Here is a 16,737-nt window from a genome sequence, read left to right on the forward strand (position 1 = left end):
GGACATCTCATAGTGCTTATTTGATAAGGCCCTCTGGCACACAGCATACACAGGTCTGACACTCTGAACAAGGGAGCACACTATTAATTACATTCTGTAGCTGATGGCTCTACGAATCTGCATCCTTTGGGGTCCAGGTCGATATTCCAGACAAAAGCAGCACATGTTCTATTAACAGCTTCCTGGCTCACGACCAGCTTCCTTGAAAAAATATATTTTCAAAACAATAATGTATATTGTTCCAATACTGTATATCAAAATATTTAATATATCAATCTCTGTAAAAATAGAAATCTTCCATTGAGTTTTTTTTTCTTTGATCAGTTGACATTAGTAACTTGTCCCAACCCTGTTTTGATAAGAGCTAGGTACTGTTAGGTATCTGTGACTGATTTAGAGTGTTATGTTCAACACGTAACTTTGGTCTTCAACTAGCCAACCTTGCGGTGTCTTTCTAAAGAAAAGGCAATTTAAACTATTCTGAAGTGCAGGCAGGCTGTAGGGGTATGAATGCTGATAGAACTCTTTCCAGAGGCCCGCAACGAGCTGTGAGTCAGAACCAACTCAATACTCCCGCTGAGAGTCCCACTTTAGTTTCACACAGAGTTCCTCAGTAATACTACACACACACACACACACACACACACACACACACACACACACACACACACACACACACACACACACACACACACACACACACACACACACACACACACACACACACACACACACACACAACAGCTCTCCTGTTTTGAGAGCTGTGAAGCATTGAAACCCCGAGAAGACAAGTCAAATGTCTGCTTGTTGAGGAGTGGAGAATCAGCTATTCAGCTGGCTTGGGGTGAAGCTCCCCCAAGGTACAGATCTCGAATCAGATCAAGAATACCCTTCCCCAATCCTAACCTTAACCATTAGTGGGTAAAATGCACAACGGACCCAAGATCAGTGTCTAGGGGCAACTTCACCCTAATCAATTCTGCCGTCTCCTGGGCTCGCTCACCTGCTGATGGACACGTCACTGAGACAGCTGGGTGACCTGGAAATGACCTCTACAACAGAAGGCTGCTGCTGCTCCTCAGAGGGCTCCTGCACTGGTGATGTCATCAATATGCAGAAGGCCTCTGAGTCACTGGGACTGGGATCCCTCTGTTCCTGTTCTGCTGCTTTATCTACAGAAAGGAGGGAAAAGAACATGGACAGTACTCATGATCATGTCATAAAGAACTGGTAGAAAATCAATCATTGGTGAAAATGAGCTGTCAAGAATCTATGTTGAGAAACTGTCCTTGACAACCATGTCTTTTAATCTGGATCTGTCCTGTTTTAATGTTGTACACATGATGTGTGAGCAGGCTGCATGATAGATGCTAAAGTCATCCATGTCAATTTCTATCTTATATCTTAGATATTTCCCCAATGTAATGTTCAAAATGCCTTTAACCACAAACAAACCACTGTGTCTTCTAGGCGGTGGGCAAAATATATGACCAGCAGTTAATGTTATTCTATGCATTATAAATATGATTACCTCTGCACATACTGACGTTTCGTTCTGTGACGGAGAAATTCCATGTAAAGCAATGAAACGCTTGATTTGTCGACAGTTAAAACACCATGTGGTTGTTTTTTTTCAAGATGAAAGCAAACAGAATGCTAGGTAGTGCTAGGTACTAACAGCCAATACAGCACGGGCTGGAAGCTATAGCATACCTCGATTGGTCAATTGCGCTGCAATATCCCCAATAATTAGCATACTGTTAAGCTTCCCCAACTTAATGTTCACACACTGATCACCGAACTGCTCTAGCTTCACTCACTTTGATACTAGATCTTTCCATTTATCGAAAATAAATAGGCTCCGTCATTTTGTTGGCAGCCATTGCTTTCAGTAGACTACAAGTGTGACCTTTTCCAAGACATTCAACACACTGAATCCCAAAAGAGCTCGTGGGTGTGTTGCATGTTAGCCAAAAAATATATACATAATAACTTATGCGACAAGTTATGGCAGTATGCTTCCACGTTTTATGCAATACATGTGTATCTTTTTTGGCTGACGTGCCAAAGACAAACCACACATGCATAGGTAATAATGTGTATATTGACTTTCACTATAGAGTTCATGCATCTAACTTTTGGCTGGGAAGCATGCAGACACCTTAATGCCCACATTGAAACAACACTATAACAGAACACATATCAGAGCCAATATGAAAGGGTTCAAATAAGCTGTCTCCACATTTTTTTTATTTCGCCTTTATTTAACCAGGTAGGCCAGTTGAGAACAAGTTCTCATTTACAACTGCGACCTGGCCAAGATAAAGCAAAGCAGTTCGACAAAAACAACAACAGAGTTACACATGGGATAAACAAACGTACAGTCAATAACACAATAGAAAAATCTATATACAGTGTGTGCAAATGTAGTAAGATTAGGGAGGTAAGGCAATAAATAGACAGTGGCAAAATAATTTCAATTTAGCATTAAAACTGGAATGATAGATGTGAAGATGATGATGATAAAGTAGGGATACTGTGGTGCTAAACAGCAAAAATAAAAACAATATGGGGATGAGGTAGTTGGGTGGGCTATTTACAGATGGGCTGTGTACATGTGCAGTGATCGGTAAGCTGCTCTGACAGCTGATGCTTAAAGTTAGTGAGGGCGATACAAGTCTCCAGCTTCAGGGATTTTTGCAATTCGTTCCAGTCATTGGCAGCAGAGAACTGGAAGGAAAGGCGGCCAAAGAGGTGTTGGCTTTGGGGATGACCAGTGAAATATACCTGCTGGAACGTGTGCTACGGGTGGGTGTTGCTATGGTGACCAGTGAGCTGAGATTAGGCGGGGCTTTACCTAGCAAAGATTTATAGATGACCTGGAGACAGTGGGTTTGGCAACGAATATGAAGCGAGGGCCAGCCAACGAGAGCATACATGTCGCGATGGTGGGTAGTAAATGGGGCTTTGGTGATAAAACGAATGGCACTGTGATAGACTACATCCAATTTGCTGAGTAGAGTGTTGGAGGCTATTTTGTAAATGACATCGCCGAAGTCAAGGATCGGTAGGATAGTCAGTTTTACAAGGGTATGTTTAGTAGCATGAGTGAAGGAGGCTTTGTTACGAAATAGGAAGCGAATTCTAGATTTAATTTTGGATTGGAGATGCTTAATGTGAGTCTGGAAGGAGAGTTTACAGTCTAACCAGACACCTAGGTATTTGCAGGGCGGGTGCGGGCAGCGATCGGTTGAAGAGCATGCATTTAGTTTTACTAGCATTTAAGAGCAGTTGGAGGCCACGGAAGGAGTGTTGTATGGCATTGAAGCTCGTTGGGAGGTTTGTTAACACAGTGTCCAAAGAAGGGCCAGAAGTATACAGAATGGTGTCGTCTGCGTAGAGGTGGATCAAAGAATCACCAGCAGCAAGAGAAACATCATTGATATATACAGATAAAAGAATCAGCCCAAGAATTGGACCCTGTGGCACCCCATAGAGACTGCCAGAGGTCCGGACAACAAGCCCTCCGATTTGACACACTGAACTCTATCAGAGAAGTAGTCGGTGAACCAGGCGAGGCAGTCATTTGAGAAACCAAGGCTATTGAGTCTGCCGATAAGAATGTGGTGATTGACAGAGTCGAAAGCCTTGGCCAGGTCGATGAAGACGGCTGCACAGTACTGTCTTTTATCGATGGCGGTTATGATATCGTTTAGGACCTTGAGCGTGGCTGAGGTGCACCCATGACAAGCTCGGAAACCAGATTGCGGAGAAGGTACAGTGGGATTTGAAATGGTCAGTGATCTGTTTGTTAACTTGGCTTTCGAAGATTTTAGAAAGGCAGGGCAGTATAGATATGGGTCTGTAACAGTTTGGGTCTAGTGTCTACCCCTTTGAAGATGGGGATGACCGCGGCAGCTTTCCAATCTTTAGGGATCTCAGACAAAACAAAAGAGAGTTTGAACAGGCTAGTAATAGGGGTTGCAACAATTGCAGCGGATAATTTTAGAAAGAGAGGGTCCAGATTGTCTAGCCCAGCTGATTTGTAGGGTCCAGATTTTGCAGTTCTTTCAGAACATAAGCTATCTGGATTTGGGTGAAGGAGAAGCGGGGGGGGGGGGGGGGGGGCTTGGGCAAGTTGCTGCGGGGGGTGCAGAGCTGTTGGCTGGGGTAGGGGTAGCCAGGTGGAAAGCATGGACAGCCGTAGAAAAATGCTTAATGAAATTCTAGATTTCCGTAGATTTATCGGTGGTGAAAGTGTTTCCTAGCCTCAGTGTAGTGTGCAGCTGGGAGGAGGTGTTCTTATTCTCCATGGACTTTAGAGTGTCCCAAAACCTTTTGGAATTTGTGCTACAGGATGCAAATTTCTGTTTGAAACAGCTAGCCTTTGCTTTCCTAACTGACTGTGTATATTGGTTCCTAACTTCCCGGAAAAGTTGCATATCGCGGGGGCTATTCGATGCTAATGCAGTACACCACAAGATGTTTTGTGCTGGTCAAGGGCAGTCAAGTCTGGAGTGAACCAAGGACTAAATCTGTTCTCAGTTCTACATTTTTTGAATGGGGCGCTTATTTAAGATGGAGAGGAAAGCACGTTTGAAGAGCAAACAGGCATCCTCTAATGACGGGATGAGGTCAACATCCTTCCAGGATACCCGGGCCAGGTCGATTAGAAAGGCCTGCTCGCTGAAGTGTTTTAGGGAGCGTTTGACAGTGATGAGGGGTGGTCGTTTGACCATGGACCCATTACGGATGCAGGCAATGAGGCAGTGATCGCTCAGATCCTGGTCGAAGACAGCAGAGGTATATTAGGAGGGCAAGTTGGTCAGGATGATATCTATGAGGGTGCCCGTGTTTACGGATTTAGAGTTGTACCTGGTAGGTTCCTTGATAATTTGTGTGAGATTGAGGGCATCTAGCTTAGATTGTAGGACGGCCGGGGTGTTAAGCATATCCCAGTTTAGGTTACCTAACAGAACGAACTCAGAAGACAAATGGGGGGGCAATCAAATCACATACAGTGGGGCAAAAAAGTATTTAGTCAGCCACCAATTGTGCAAGTTCTCCCACTTAAAAAGATGAGAGAGGCCTGTAATTTTCATCATAGGTACACTTCAACTATGACAGACAACTATGGGCCAAAATACCAGCAACAGTGTGTGAAAACCTTGTGAAGACTTACAGAAAACGTTTGACCTCTGTCATTGCCAACAAAGGGTATATAACAAAGTATTGAGATAAACTTTTGTTATTGACCAAATACTTATTTTCCACCATAATTTGCAAATAAATTCATTAAAAATCCTACAATGTGATTTTCTGGATTTTTTTTCTCATTTTGTCTGTCATAGTTGAAGTGTACCTATGATGAAAATTACAGGCCTCTCTCATATTTTTAAGTGGGAAAACTTGCACAACTGGTGGCTGACTAAATACTTTTTTGCCCCACTGTATGTGATTTGATTGCATATAATGCATATAATTTACAGATTAGGATAGAAACACTCCAAAGTTTCCAAAACTGTCAAAATATTGTCTGTGAGTATAACAAAACTGATTCTACAGGCAAAACCCTGAGAAAATCTAACCCAGATTTTTTTTGTTATAAAAGTAATATTTATCGAACAAAAAGAACATTTGTTGTGTAACTGGGAGTCTCGTGAGTGCAAACATCCGAAGATTATCAAAGGTAAGCGATTAATTTTATTGCTTTTCTGACTTTCGTGACCAAGCTAATATAAGGCTAACTGTTCTAGCATTGATTGATACACTCACAAAAGCTTAGATTGCTTTCGTTGCAAAGCATATTTTCAAAATCTGACACGATAGGTGGATTAACAACAAGCTAAGCTGTGTTTTGGTATATTTCACTTGTGATTGCATGATTATAAATATTTTTTGTAATATTTTGCGCCCTGCAATTCAGCGGTTGTTTAGGAAAATGATCCCGTAAAAGGGATCCGTAGCGAAGAGAAGTTAACATGCATGAAACCAAGGCTTTTACGGTTACAGAAGTCAACAAATGAGAGCACCTGGGGAATAGGTGTGGTACTGGGGGCTACAGGGCCTGGGTTAACCTCTACATCACCAGAGGAACAGAGGAGGAGTTGGATAAGGGTATGGCTAAAGACTATAAGAACTGGTCGTCTAGTGCGCTGGGAACAGAGAATACAAGTAGCAGATTTATGGGTGTGGTAGAATAGATGGGCATAATGTACAGACGAAGGTATGGTAGGGTGTGTGTACAGTGGAGCTAAACCTCGGCATTGAGTGATGATGAGAGAGATTGCATCTCTGGGGGCACCAGTTGAGCCAGGTGAGGTCTCCGCATGTGTGGAGGGTGGGACAAAAGAGCTATCTAAGGCATGTTGAGCGGGACTGGGAGCTCTACAGTGAAATAAAACAAAAAGTACTAACCGAGACAGCAGTAGACAAGGCATATTGACATTAGAGAGCGGCATAAAGCAATCACGGGTGTTGATCGGGAGAGCTAAGACAGCAATGGGTAAATGGCGATGAATGGGCAGAGAGGGTCAGTTAGGTACGCACAGGACCTGAGTTCGAGGCTGGGGCCGACAGACAAACAAAAAGAGGTACCGCGTTAGTGAATAGTCCAGCAGGCATCAGCTGTGTTGCTGAGTGATCATATTTGTCCAATGAGCAGCAATAGGTGAGTCAGAAAGCCGTTCGGTAGTCGCTACTACACTAGGCGAGCGGGAGACAACGGTGTTCAGAAAGCTAGCGGGCCGGGGCTAGCGGATGGGTCTTCGGCAACATCGCAATGGAAACGCCTGTTGAAACTACATTGGACGATTACGTCGGCAGACCAGTCGTGAGGGATCGGCGGGGCTCCGTGTCGACAATAAAGGGTCCAGGCCAATTGGCAAAAGAGGTATTGTAGCCCAATAAGTTAGCTGTTATATGGGCCTAGCTGAAGGCTAGCCCAAGGTTAACTGGTGCTTGCTTCAGGACAGAGGCGTTAGCTAACAGTAGCCATTTGATTGCAGCTAGCTATGGTCCAGAGCAGACTGGCAGGTATTGTCCGAGCTAAAGCTGGCTGGTGTCCGAGCTAAAAGGTGAAGACCGCTAGCCGTGGCTAACAAAGAATGATAGCTAGTAGCTAGTTAGCTGGCTAGCTCCTGATGGAGGTTCCCGTTATAAGGAATAAAAATAGCAGATCTGTGCCACATTGGGTGAGGCGGGTCGCAGGAAAGTATATTAAGTTTGTAGATAGAAAGTGAGATTAAAGTATATATGGGGGGGAAAAACGACTATTTACATGAGATAAGACAAAGACAAACACACGTGCAACTGCTACGCCATCTTGGAAATTCACATAAGATGCAATGGAGAAAAAAAAAACATTTTTGGGGAGAAAACATCCTTGTGGCCATGCTGCTGGGTGTATAGCTGAACCCTGGCCCTGATCAACCGTGACCACCTGAAGAGGAGCCATCAGAGGTCTGGGGCTGAGTGACGATGTGAAGGTTGTGATAGCAAATCCCCCTGAACAGGAATAGAGAGAAGGTTCTTCATACAGAAACCGTCCCTGCGTCTCTCTCCTTTTGCAAATTGCTTATGGACTGTGAGCTCTGCTGGGGAGGCTGGGGGCTGTAAGACATTCCGTGGCGACGGTGCTAACCCTCGTTTAATCCCCTCAACATGTTAATGAGGGTTACGTTGGTACCTGCAGAGCTGGAGCCCGCTCTCCGGTCCTCCTCTACTCCCTCATCCCTCACTTTCCGTTTCATCTCCCTCTTCCTGGTCTTTTCCAGGCGACCACGGACCTGGGCTATAAGGCGGGAGAACTCACTGTTATGCTGCTTCCCTGCAATACAGATGAGGAGAGGTAAGAAGCCAGGCAAGGCATGCAGAGATCAGACATGCACATACACAGTAACACACGTAAGCAGACAGATCCTGTTTCTGAATGTTGCATAGAGGGAGAACTGCAGTTCGACTCCCTTTTATACAAAAACCCACATCCAAACACGGAGAAACAAGCGTGGTTTAAGACCCAGATACATCAAGGCACCTATCATACAAACTCCCTCCTGCTTATTATATCATAACTAGAGGCAGGCGCTCTGGAAGATAACCAATGTTAATGTAAGGTCTGGTGTGTTAGAATACAGGACCCCTCTCTGAGTACATTGTTGAGAACAGTCCTATATTCAGTTGCAGTGATGGTAAAGGACAGTGTGTCATGGGAGGTTTGTGGGGATGTTTTTGTTTTAAATAGCAGAAGAAAAAAGACAAGGGTTTTACTAATATGATAGACAGACGAGGGTGAGCTCCATAAAAAGGCCTCTCCGAGAGCTAATCAGCCTACACAGAAAGAGTTAAATGATAACAAATCAAATTAAACCACAAGTTTCTCCTGGAAAAACAAACTCATTAAAACATGAGTGAAACCACAAATGAAAACCACACGATTAAGGCAGACAAAAGCTATTGGATCAAGTCAGCAGAAGGTATTCAAGTTGAGTGCAAAAACAGATGGGTTCAATTCAGACAAAAAAAACATTAAATATTACAATAATAGAACTGAGCACAAACTCCAGAGAATGTAAAACAAACCATATGAAATCGCAATTTCAGGGATTTTATTGCAAAACAATGGATCTGAGAGAAACAAAAAGCACATGCTATCCTAAAAATATTTATACTCAGACCTTATACCTGGTTACAGATTTGACTGAAAAGATGTTTCATTCTAGGGTTGGGTAATATGGCGAAAATATCATTTTATTTGTTTTTTGGCAGTATTTTTTGTTTCTGAATAATAAAAGTTCTAAATATGCTTTATGAGTAGTTCATGACCCTAAGGTGGCAACACAAATAAGTGATTTCAATGGGGCTTTCTCCATTCTGATTGTTTATACTGTTCAATCCAACATCAAACGAAAAAAGCTAGCTAGCTAACATATTCATGTTTCGTCTACTCCCAGTGTTGCCAATTTAGCGACTTGGTTACGCATTTTTCAGAGTTTTCAGACGCCTCCAGCTACTTTTATTGGGGAGTTTTGCTACAGAGAGTTTCTATGGTTTTGATAACATTGATCGACGTTGCCCACTCAATTCTAGTGATTAGCATTAGACAAACTAGCAAATCAAATCAAATTTTATTTGTCAAATGCGTCGAATACAACAGGTGTAGACCTTACAGTGAAATGCTTACTTGCAAGCCTTTACTTACAGTTAAGAAAAATAAGTGTAAAGTGAAAATTAGATAAGTAAAAATATTTCATAAGAAGTAACAAATAATTAAACAGCAGGAGTAAAATAACAATAGCAAGGCTATATACAGGGGGTACCGGTACAGAGTCAATGTGCGGGGGCACCGGTTAGTCGAGATAATTGAGGTAATATGTACATGTAGGTAGAGTTAAAGTGACTATGCATAGATAATAAACAGAGAGTAGCAGCAGCATAAAGAGGGGAGGGGCAATGCAAATAGTCTGGGTAGCCCTTTGATTAGCTGTTGAGGAGTGTTATGGCTTGGGGGTAGAAGCTGTTAAGAAGCCTTTTGGACCTAAGACAGTAGTTTGCAGACAGTAAGATACATAAACTAATAATGTAGTTATTGAACGCTTGTAGAAAGCAGCATCGCTGTCACCAACATCTTTCTGCATCTATCTGACCATGCAGACCAGACCGCAGAGTGAACTGCATGAAAGTTGAGCAACTGGTCTTTCCTTGAGTGACAGGGGTCGGTGCATGGTGTGGGAAGTGGCATGCAGCAGGAGGAGAGGGAGAAAGACTATATGTAGCAAACGGAGTAAAAGTATAAAACGGACATTACACGCACTGGAGATGCGAATCACATTTAACAAACCAAACATTGAAATACCATTATAGAAGGCAAAGTAAAACCCAAACCGGTCTGTGCGTCAAATACCGGTACGTAGTAAAATAAGGTACACTGTACAGCCCTATTTTATTATTGTGCAAATTAAACTCCTCATATCATGTGTCCTGTCAATACAACTTAGGCACAAAGTAGTCCAGATTACACACAGAACACACGCACCCGGGCCAGAATTCAATTACAACCGCCTGTAGGTAAGTGATTTCATTATGAGATTCCTTTCCTCTGACATGCCTGTTATAGCCGTGTTCTGCAGGACATTGTGTTCTCTCAGCCTGAGCACAACTAACCTCCACTCACCTCTGATGATCTGACTATGTGACTACAGCAGATCATCTGGATAGATCCTCTGGAATCTACTCAGAAGAATCTCATTCTGATCACTATCATATCTTGTACAGAAAACCAGTATCTACAATCAAATAAATCCCTAAGACCAGAAATGAGTTCTCATTCTACATAGTAGATACTGTAAATCCTCATTTTCTGAAAGCACTGGACCCTGGCTGCAGCCGCTTAGGCCAGCCTTGCGGCACCTAACAGTCCAGCAGGTCCAATGTTTACAGTAAATTGAGTTGAGGTGTGTGTGTTTGTGGGGATGCTGGTGCTCTACAGCTGCATGGTCCACATTAGCCCTCTATTTCACGCCACCTTTCCCCGAACCGCAACTCAGCAGTACTGTTCTGTTTGCACATGTACTGTAAAGTAAACCCAAGGTGCCAGATTCACCAACTTGAGATATTCAGCTGCAGAACACTGATACATTTCACCGGTTTGCTTGCTTATCCGCAGACTTTACAAAGCAAGAACAAAATAGGGCTATCATTGCGTTTTGGATTCCGAGGCATAAATATTTAAAAAAAAAGACATACTAATTTTTATTTTTACTCAGATTAGGCCTACAAGATCAGTGACTGAATCAGACTTTGTGACTTGGCTTTGACAGGTTTCCACCTTGAAGAGTCTTGAGTGAGTACACTATATAAAGGTCAAAGAACATACATTTTATTGGACATGTTCTGATGACATTGAATATTTGAATATTTTGGGAGGAATAAAAATAGAACTTCCGTGAACTACACCAATCAGTTAGAGCAGTATTCAGAGAGCCAAGGTGAATGCTCACAATCCATGGGTTGATTACTCATTTGCTCATGACTAATCTGGTCGTGGCCAGACCACATGGCTCATTTACATGTGAATACAAGACCCTGCTCATGGCTATTTGTTGGGTTTGATATAACGACAAGCTATTTAACATTCATTCTGCATATTACATTAAGCAAATTATAGTTTAATTTAATTCATTTCCACCACTTGTTTGTTTCGTAGACAGGGGCAATCTATGTAAAGAATGAATGCTAATTCGTGCAATACCTGCTATCAAAGTATTGTAGCTAAAGAAATTAGTTTCATATGCAGCCCAAAACACTTTCTTGGCTGTAGTTTGAGTCTGAGCTGTAATGAAGAAAAAACAGTTGCATGGAGAAATATAGATCATTATCAAACCAGTAATTTACATCTAAATGAGCTCAAGACCTGGTATCTGTTCCAAATATTATCTGTGTGACATTGTTCCAATAACTGACTTAAAGCGGAGTACATCTTCCTCAGAAGCACAAGGATCGTCTCCAGGAAATGCCATGTTTGATGTGGCTCCAATCATGGCGTCACCTCCTTATAGGCAAACCGTTCGTCAACCACAACGACAGCTCTATGGGCAACTTGCGCAAATGTCACCACCCGCGACTGATAAAATTTCACAACAACCGTTCAGCTGCACAAAGAGAAAGAGAGAAAAAGATAGCAGAGAAGAAAGAAGAGATCATCATCATCACCTTTATCTGACCTTATTGTCTCAGGCTTTGATCCAGCTCAGGAGAGCAGCTTTCATGGACAACATCAAACAAATGTCTTTAATGGTGAAACTTCCAAAATATTACTTAATGGCGGAGGGGCAAATAGTCTTTAACTTCTCTAGGATAGGGGGCAGCATTTTCACGTTTGGATGAAAAGCATACCCAAATTCAACTGCCAGCTACTCATCCCCAGAAGATAAGATATGCATATTATTAGTAGATTTGGATAGAAAAAACTCTGAAGTTTCTAAAACTGTTTGAATCGTGTCTGTGAGTATAACAGAACTTATTTAGCAGGCGAAACCCTGAGGACAAACCATTCAGATATTTTCTTTTTTGAGGTCACTCTTTTCAATGAGTTTTCATTGGGAATCCAGATTTCTAATTGACCTTCTTGCAGTTCCTACCGCTTCCACTGGATGTCAACAGTCTTTAGAAATTGGTTGAGGTTTTTTCCTTTGTGTAATGAAGAAGTACGGCCATCTTGAACGAGGGTCACTTCGAAGTGTACTGTTTGTTAGAGGCGCGTGACCAGAAAGCTAGCTACAGTTTGTTTTAATCCTGTATTGAACACAGATCATCCCGTCTTCAATTTTATCGATTATTTACGTAAAAAAATACCTAAAGTTCTATTACAAAAGTAGTTTGAAATATTTTGGCAAAGTTTACAGGTAACTTTTGAGATATTTTGTAGTCACGTTGCAGAAGTTGGAACCGGTGTTTTTCTGGATCAAACGCACCAAATAAATGGACATTTTGGATATATATCGACGGAATTAATCGAACAAAAGGACCATTTGTGATGTTTATGGGACATATTGGAGTGCCAACAACAGAAGCTCGTCAAAGGTAAGGCCTGAATTATATTTTTATTTCTGCGTTTTGTGTCGCGCTTGCAGGGTTGAAATATGCTTCTCTCTCTTTGTTTACTCTGTTGCTATCCTCAGATAATAGCATCGTTTGCTTTCGCCGAAAAGCCTATTTGAATTCTGACATGTTGGCTGGATTCACAACAAGTGTAGCTTTAATTTGGTATCTTTCATGTGTGATTTCATGAAAGTTTGATTTTATAGTAATTTATTTGAATTTGGCGCTCTGCATTTTCTCTGGCTTTTGGCCAAGTGAGACAGTAGCGTCCGCCTAAACTCAGATTTTTGGATATAAATATGAACTTTACCGAACAAAACATACATGTATTGTGTAACATGAAGTCCTATGAGTGTCATCTGATGAAGATCATCAAAGGTTAGTGATTCATTTTATCTCTATTTCTGCTTTTTGTTATTCCTCTCTTTGGCTGGAAAAATGGCTGTGTTTTTCTGTGACTTGGCTCTGACCTAACATAATCGTTTGGTGTGCTTTCGTCGTAAAGCCTATTTCAATTCTGACATGTTGGCTGGATTCACAACAAGTGTAGCTTTAATTTGGTATCTTTCATGTGTGATTTCATGAAAGTTTGATTTTTATAGTAATTTATTTGAATTTGGCGCTCTGCATTTTTACTGGCTTTTGGCCAAGTGGGACGTTAACTTCTCTGGGATATGTGGGACGCTAAGAGAAAAGAAAAATAATGGGTGTGCAAAACTGTAAATTCATGGAGGCATACGAGAGGGCTATGTGTTACTTAATGGCAATAAGACCGAAATAAATTGGGGTTTAATCAGTTTGAGGTGAAATTGCGGCTTTTGGAAATCAGAATGACAGAAAGACAAGATGGTTGTCAGAGGTGACAGAAAAAGGCAAGTGTTTTTTTTCCTAATACCGTATTAAACATTTTGGTCTCTAAACGAAAACGTTCTAGCAACAGTTCAATAAAAGATGGAACATGCTAGTAGATACCATCTGGCTTTTTGCAGGTGTTTTGGCGCTCCCTTGTGTACTAAGCTGGTAATACTGTAAATCCTGGGATGAGAGAAGGACGGTATGACGATATGAAAATCTGGATACCGCCCAACTCTATTAGTTGCTGCATTCAAAGTCAGCCATTCTATACCACTAGATGGCACCATATCACACCAGGGCTATAAGAACTGAACCGATGCACATGGGCCATGAAATGTGGTATGTGAAACTTATGTATATGTCCTTAGAAGCTGTGTGAATATCGTCACGGCAACCTTAGATAGCTGCACCAGACCAGTTGGTTGCACTATAGATGTCGGTGTCTGTGTGGAATCTGGAGTCGCCAGGGCAACGGGCCTGCTTGTTCTGCTTGTAGTAGATGGGGGAGGAGCAGACAGGCCAAGACTGGAGAGGAGAAAAAAAACGCAAGGAAATCAAAAGATGGCAGTTGTACAGATAACTCATCCAAAGGGCATTGACTTCTCAAACATGGCAGAAAGCCAACACAATATGATTCCCCGTTGCCTTATTAATTCAGCCACTTACTGAGCTAAATAACTAGCAAGTTTAACTTAGGGGTCTCGTTAACGCAGAATTCGCATTAAGAAATATACATTTTAAAATAATGTGACAGGTGAAATGAAGAACGTAATCTGCTTTATCTTCTAACATATTGTACAAGTCGACTGCAGGTATTTATTTAAGAGGCTACAAATATTAAAATGTATAGAAAAATTCAGAAGAAAAAGTTTAAACGGTATTGATGGTATTGAAAAACCATCCCGTGGCTATTTCCAAATACCCGGTATATGGTACAATGCATTCGGAAAGTATTCAGACCGCTTGAATTTATCAAAAGAAAATTGCATTACAGCTTTTTCGCACTCAATCTATACACAAAACCCCATATTGACAAAGCAAAAACAGGATTATTGAAACTTTTGCAAATTTATTACAAATAAAAACTGAAATTATGCCTTACATAAGTATTCAGACCCTTTTCTCAGTACTTTGTTGAAGCACCTTTGGAAGCGATTACAGCCTCAAGTCTTCTTGGGTATAATGCTATAAGCTTGGCACATCTGTATTTGGGGACTTTCTCCCATTCTTCTCTGCAGATCCTCTCAAGCTCTGTCAGGTTGGATGAGGAGCATCACTGCACAGCTATTTTCAGGTCTCTCCAGAAAAGTTTGATCGGGCTCTGGCTGGGCCACTCAAAGACATTCAGACTTGTCCTGAAGCCACTCCAGCGTTGTCTTGGCTGTGTGCTTAGGGTCGTTGTCCTGTTATTAGGTGAACCTTCACCCCAGTCTGAGGCCGAGAGCTCTGGAGTGGCTCTGGAGTTTTTTTTATCAAGGATCTCTCTGTACTTTGCTCCGTTCATCTTTACCTCGATCCTGACTAGTCTCCCAGTCCCTGAAAAATATTCCCACAGCATGATGCTGCCACCACCACCACCATTCAACGTAGGGATGGTAATAGGTTTGCTCCAGACATGACGTTTGGCCATCGAACCATCAGGTTCTTGGTCAACTCTCTGACCAAGCCCCCCCCCCCCCCCCCAGGTGGCCAGGGGGCCAGCTCTAGAAAGAGTCTTGTTGGTTCCAAACTTCTTCCATTTAAGAATGGAGGCCAGTGTGTTCTTAGGGACCTTTAATGCCACAGACAATCTTTCGTAACCTTCCCCAGATCTGTGCCTCGACACCATCCTGTCTCGGAGCTCTACGGACAATTCCTTAAACCTCATGGCTTAGTTTTTGATCTGACATGGACTGTCAACTGTGGGACCTTATGAAAACAAGTGTGTGAATTTCCAAATCATGTCCAATCAATTGAATTTAACACAGGTGGACTCCAATCAAGTTGTAGAAACATCAAGGATAATCAATGGAAACAGGATGCCATTAAACTCAATTTTGAGTCTCATAGCAAAGGGTCTGAATCGTTATGTATTCTGTTTTTAAATTTTTTATACATTTGCAAATATTTCAAAAACTTGTTTTCGCTTTGTCATTATGGGGCATTGTGTGTAGATTCATGAGGAACTCATTTTGTTTAATGAATTTTAGAATAATGCTGTAACATAACGAAATGTGGAAAAAGTAAAGGGGTCTGAATACTTTCCAAATGCACTGTATATACGGTATATTGGCCAAGCCTAGAAACGAATCATTCTCAAATTCATTAGAGACTAATTCATTGAGTCTATATACCAAATCCAGTCAACCTGACTTATGGTTAATGAATTTAAAAAAAAGTATATTTAGCATTAGCATACGTGCATCTATAGGCACGGTGCAGCCATATTAGAATGCAGCAGCCATTCTTTCTAAAAACCAACTGATTTCCTAATTAATCAATAACTCAGCCATCTCTTAACCAATCCCTTAGCTTTTCTAAAAGCATGGGCCTACATACCGAATTTGGTATTTCAAATGTTTTCCAAAATTTCCAAGATGGAGGAAAATCTAGTCTGGAGGACCTTGTGTCCTTGAGGCAAATTTGTCTAGCATGAGAAAAGACACCGATATACAACATTTCAAGTGTCTATGTCAAACAGGGCAATGGATATGTGGGTTTAAGTGAGACTGCTTATAACAGTGCCACATATACAGTAGGCCAATAACTGCCATTCCTCTTGAACAAGTTAATGATGGCCTCTAGTTTGTGTGCCAAATTAGAAAAAGTTACCATTCTATGCTTGAGTTTTGACAATTCAAGAAAATATATATACATACACACACAGAGTGCCTTCATAAAGTATTCACACACCTTGACTTTTCACAGTATTAACACCCCTTTTTCTTGTTTTGATTTATGCATTGTTGGGTTTTGAGTTTTCAAGAAAGACATTTCACTGACATGAGCTGATTGAGGACTACAGGAAACGGAGGACCGAGCACAGCCACATTTATATTGATGAGACTGTAGTGGAGTGGGTCAAGAGCTTCAAGTTCTTCGGTGTCCACTTCACTAAGGATCTATCATGGTCCACACACACCAACATAGTCATGAAGGGGCTGAAAAAGTTCTACAGCTTCACCATTGAGAGCATTTTGACTGGCTGCAACACCGCTTGGTATGGCAACTGCTTGGCCTACGACCGCAAGGCACTAGAGGGTAGTGCGTATTGCCCAGTACATCACTGGGGTCGAGTTCCCTGCC

General features: G+C 41.8%; 1 protein-coding gene across 8 annotated transcripts in view; it reads right to left on the reverse strand.

The window, feature by feature from the left end:
• The window catches only part of LOC139542827 (E3 ubiquitin-protein ligase RAD18-like), a 90,356-nt gene that overhangs the window by 43,779 nt on the left and 29,840 nt on the right, over window positions 1-16,737 (reverse strand). For 7 of the 8 annotated variants that reach the window (XM_071348746.1, XM_071348738.1, XM_071348729.1 and 4 more), the window contains 2 exons: window positions 7,688-7,828; window positions 1,004-1,172 (listed from right to left, as the gene is read on the reverse strand). In XM_071348746.1, the coding sequence (XP_071204847.1) occupies window positions 1,004-1,172; window positions 7,688-7,828 (310 nt within the window). The remainder of the gene's footprint in view (window positions 1-1,003; window positions 1,173-7,687; window positions 7,829-16,737) is intronic. The other variant, XM_071348756.1, reaches the window with a different exon arrangement.

The sequence above is a fragment of the Salvelinus alpinus genome, chromosome 2 (genome assembly GCF_045679555.1).
Source record: "Salvelinus alpinus chromosome 2, SLU_Salpinus.1, whole genome shotgun sequence".
NCBI lineage: Eukaryota > Metazoa > Chordata > Actinopteri > Salmoniformes > Salmonidae > Salvelinus > Salvelinus alpinus.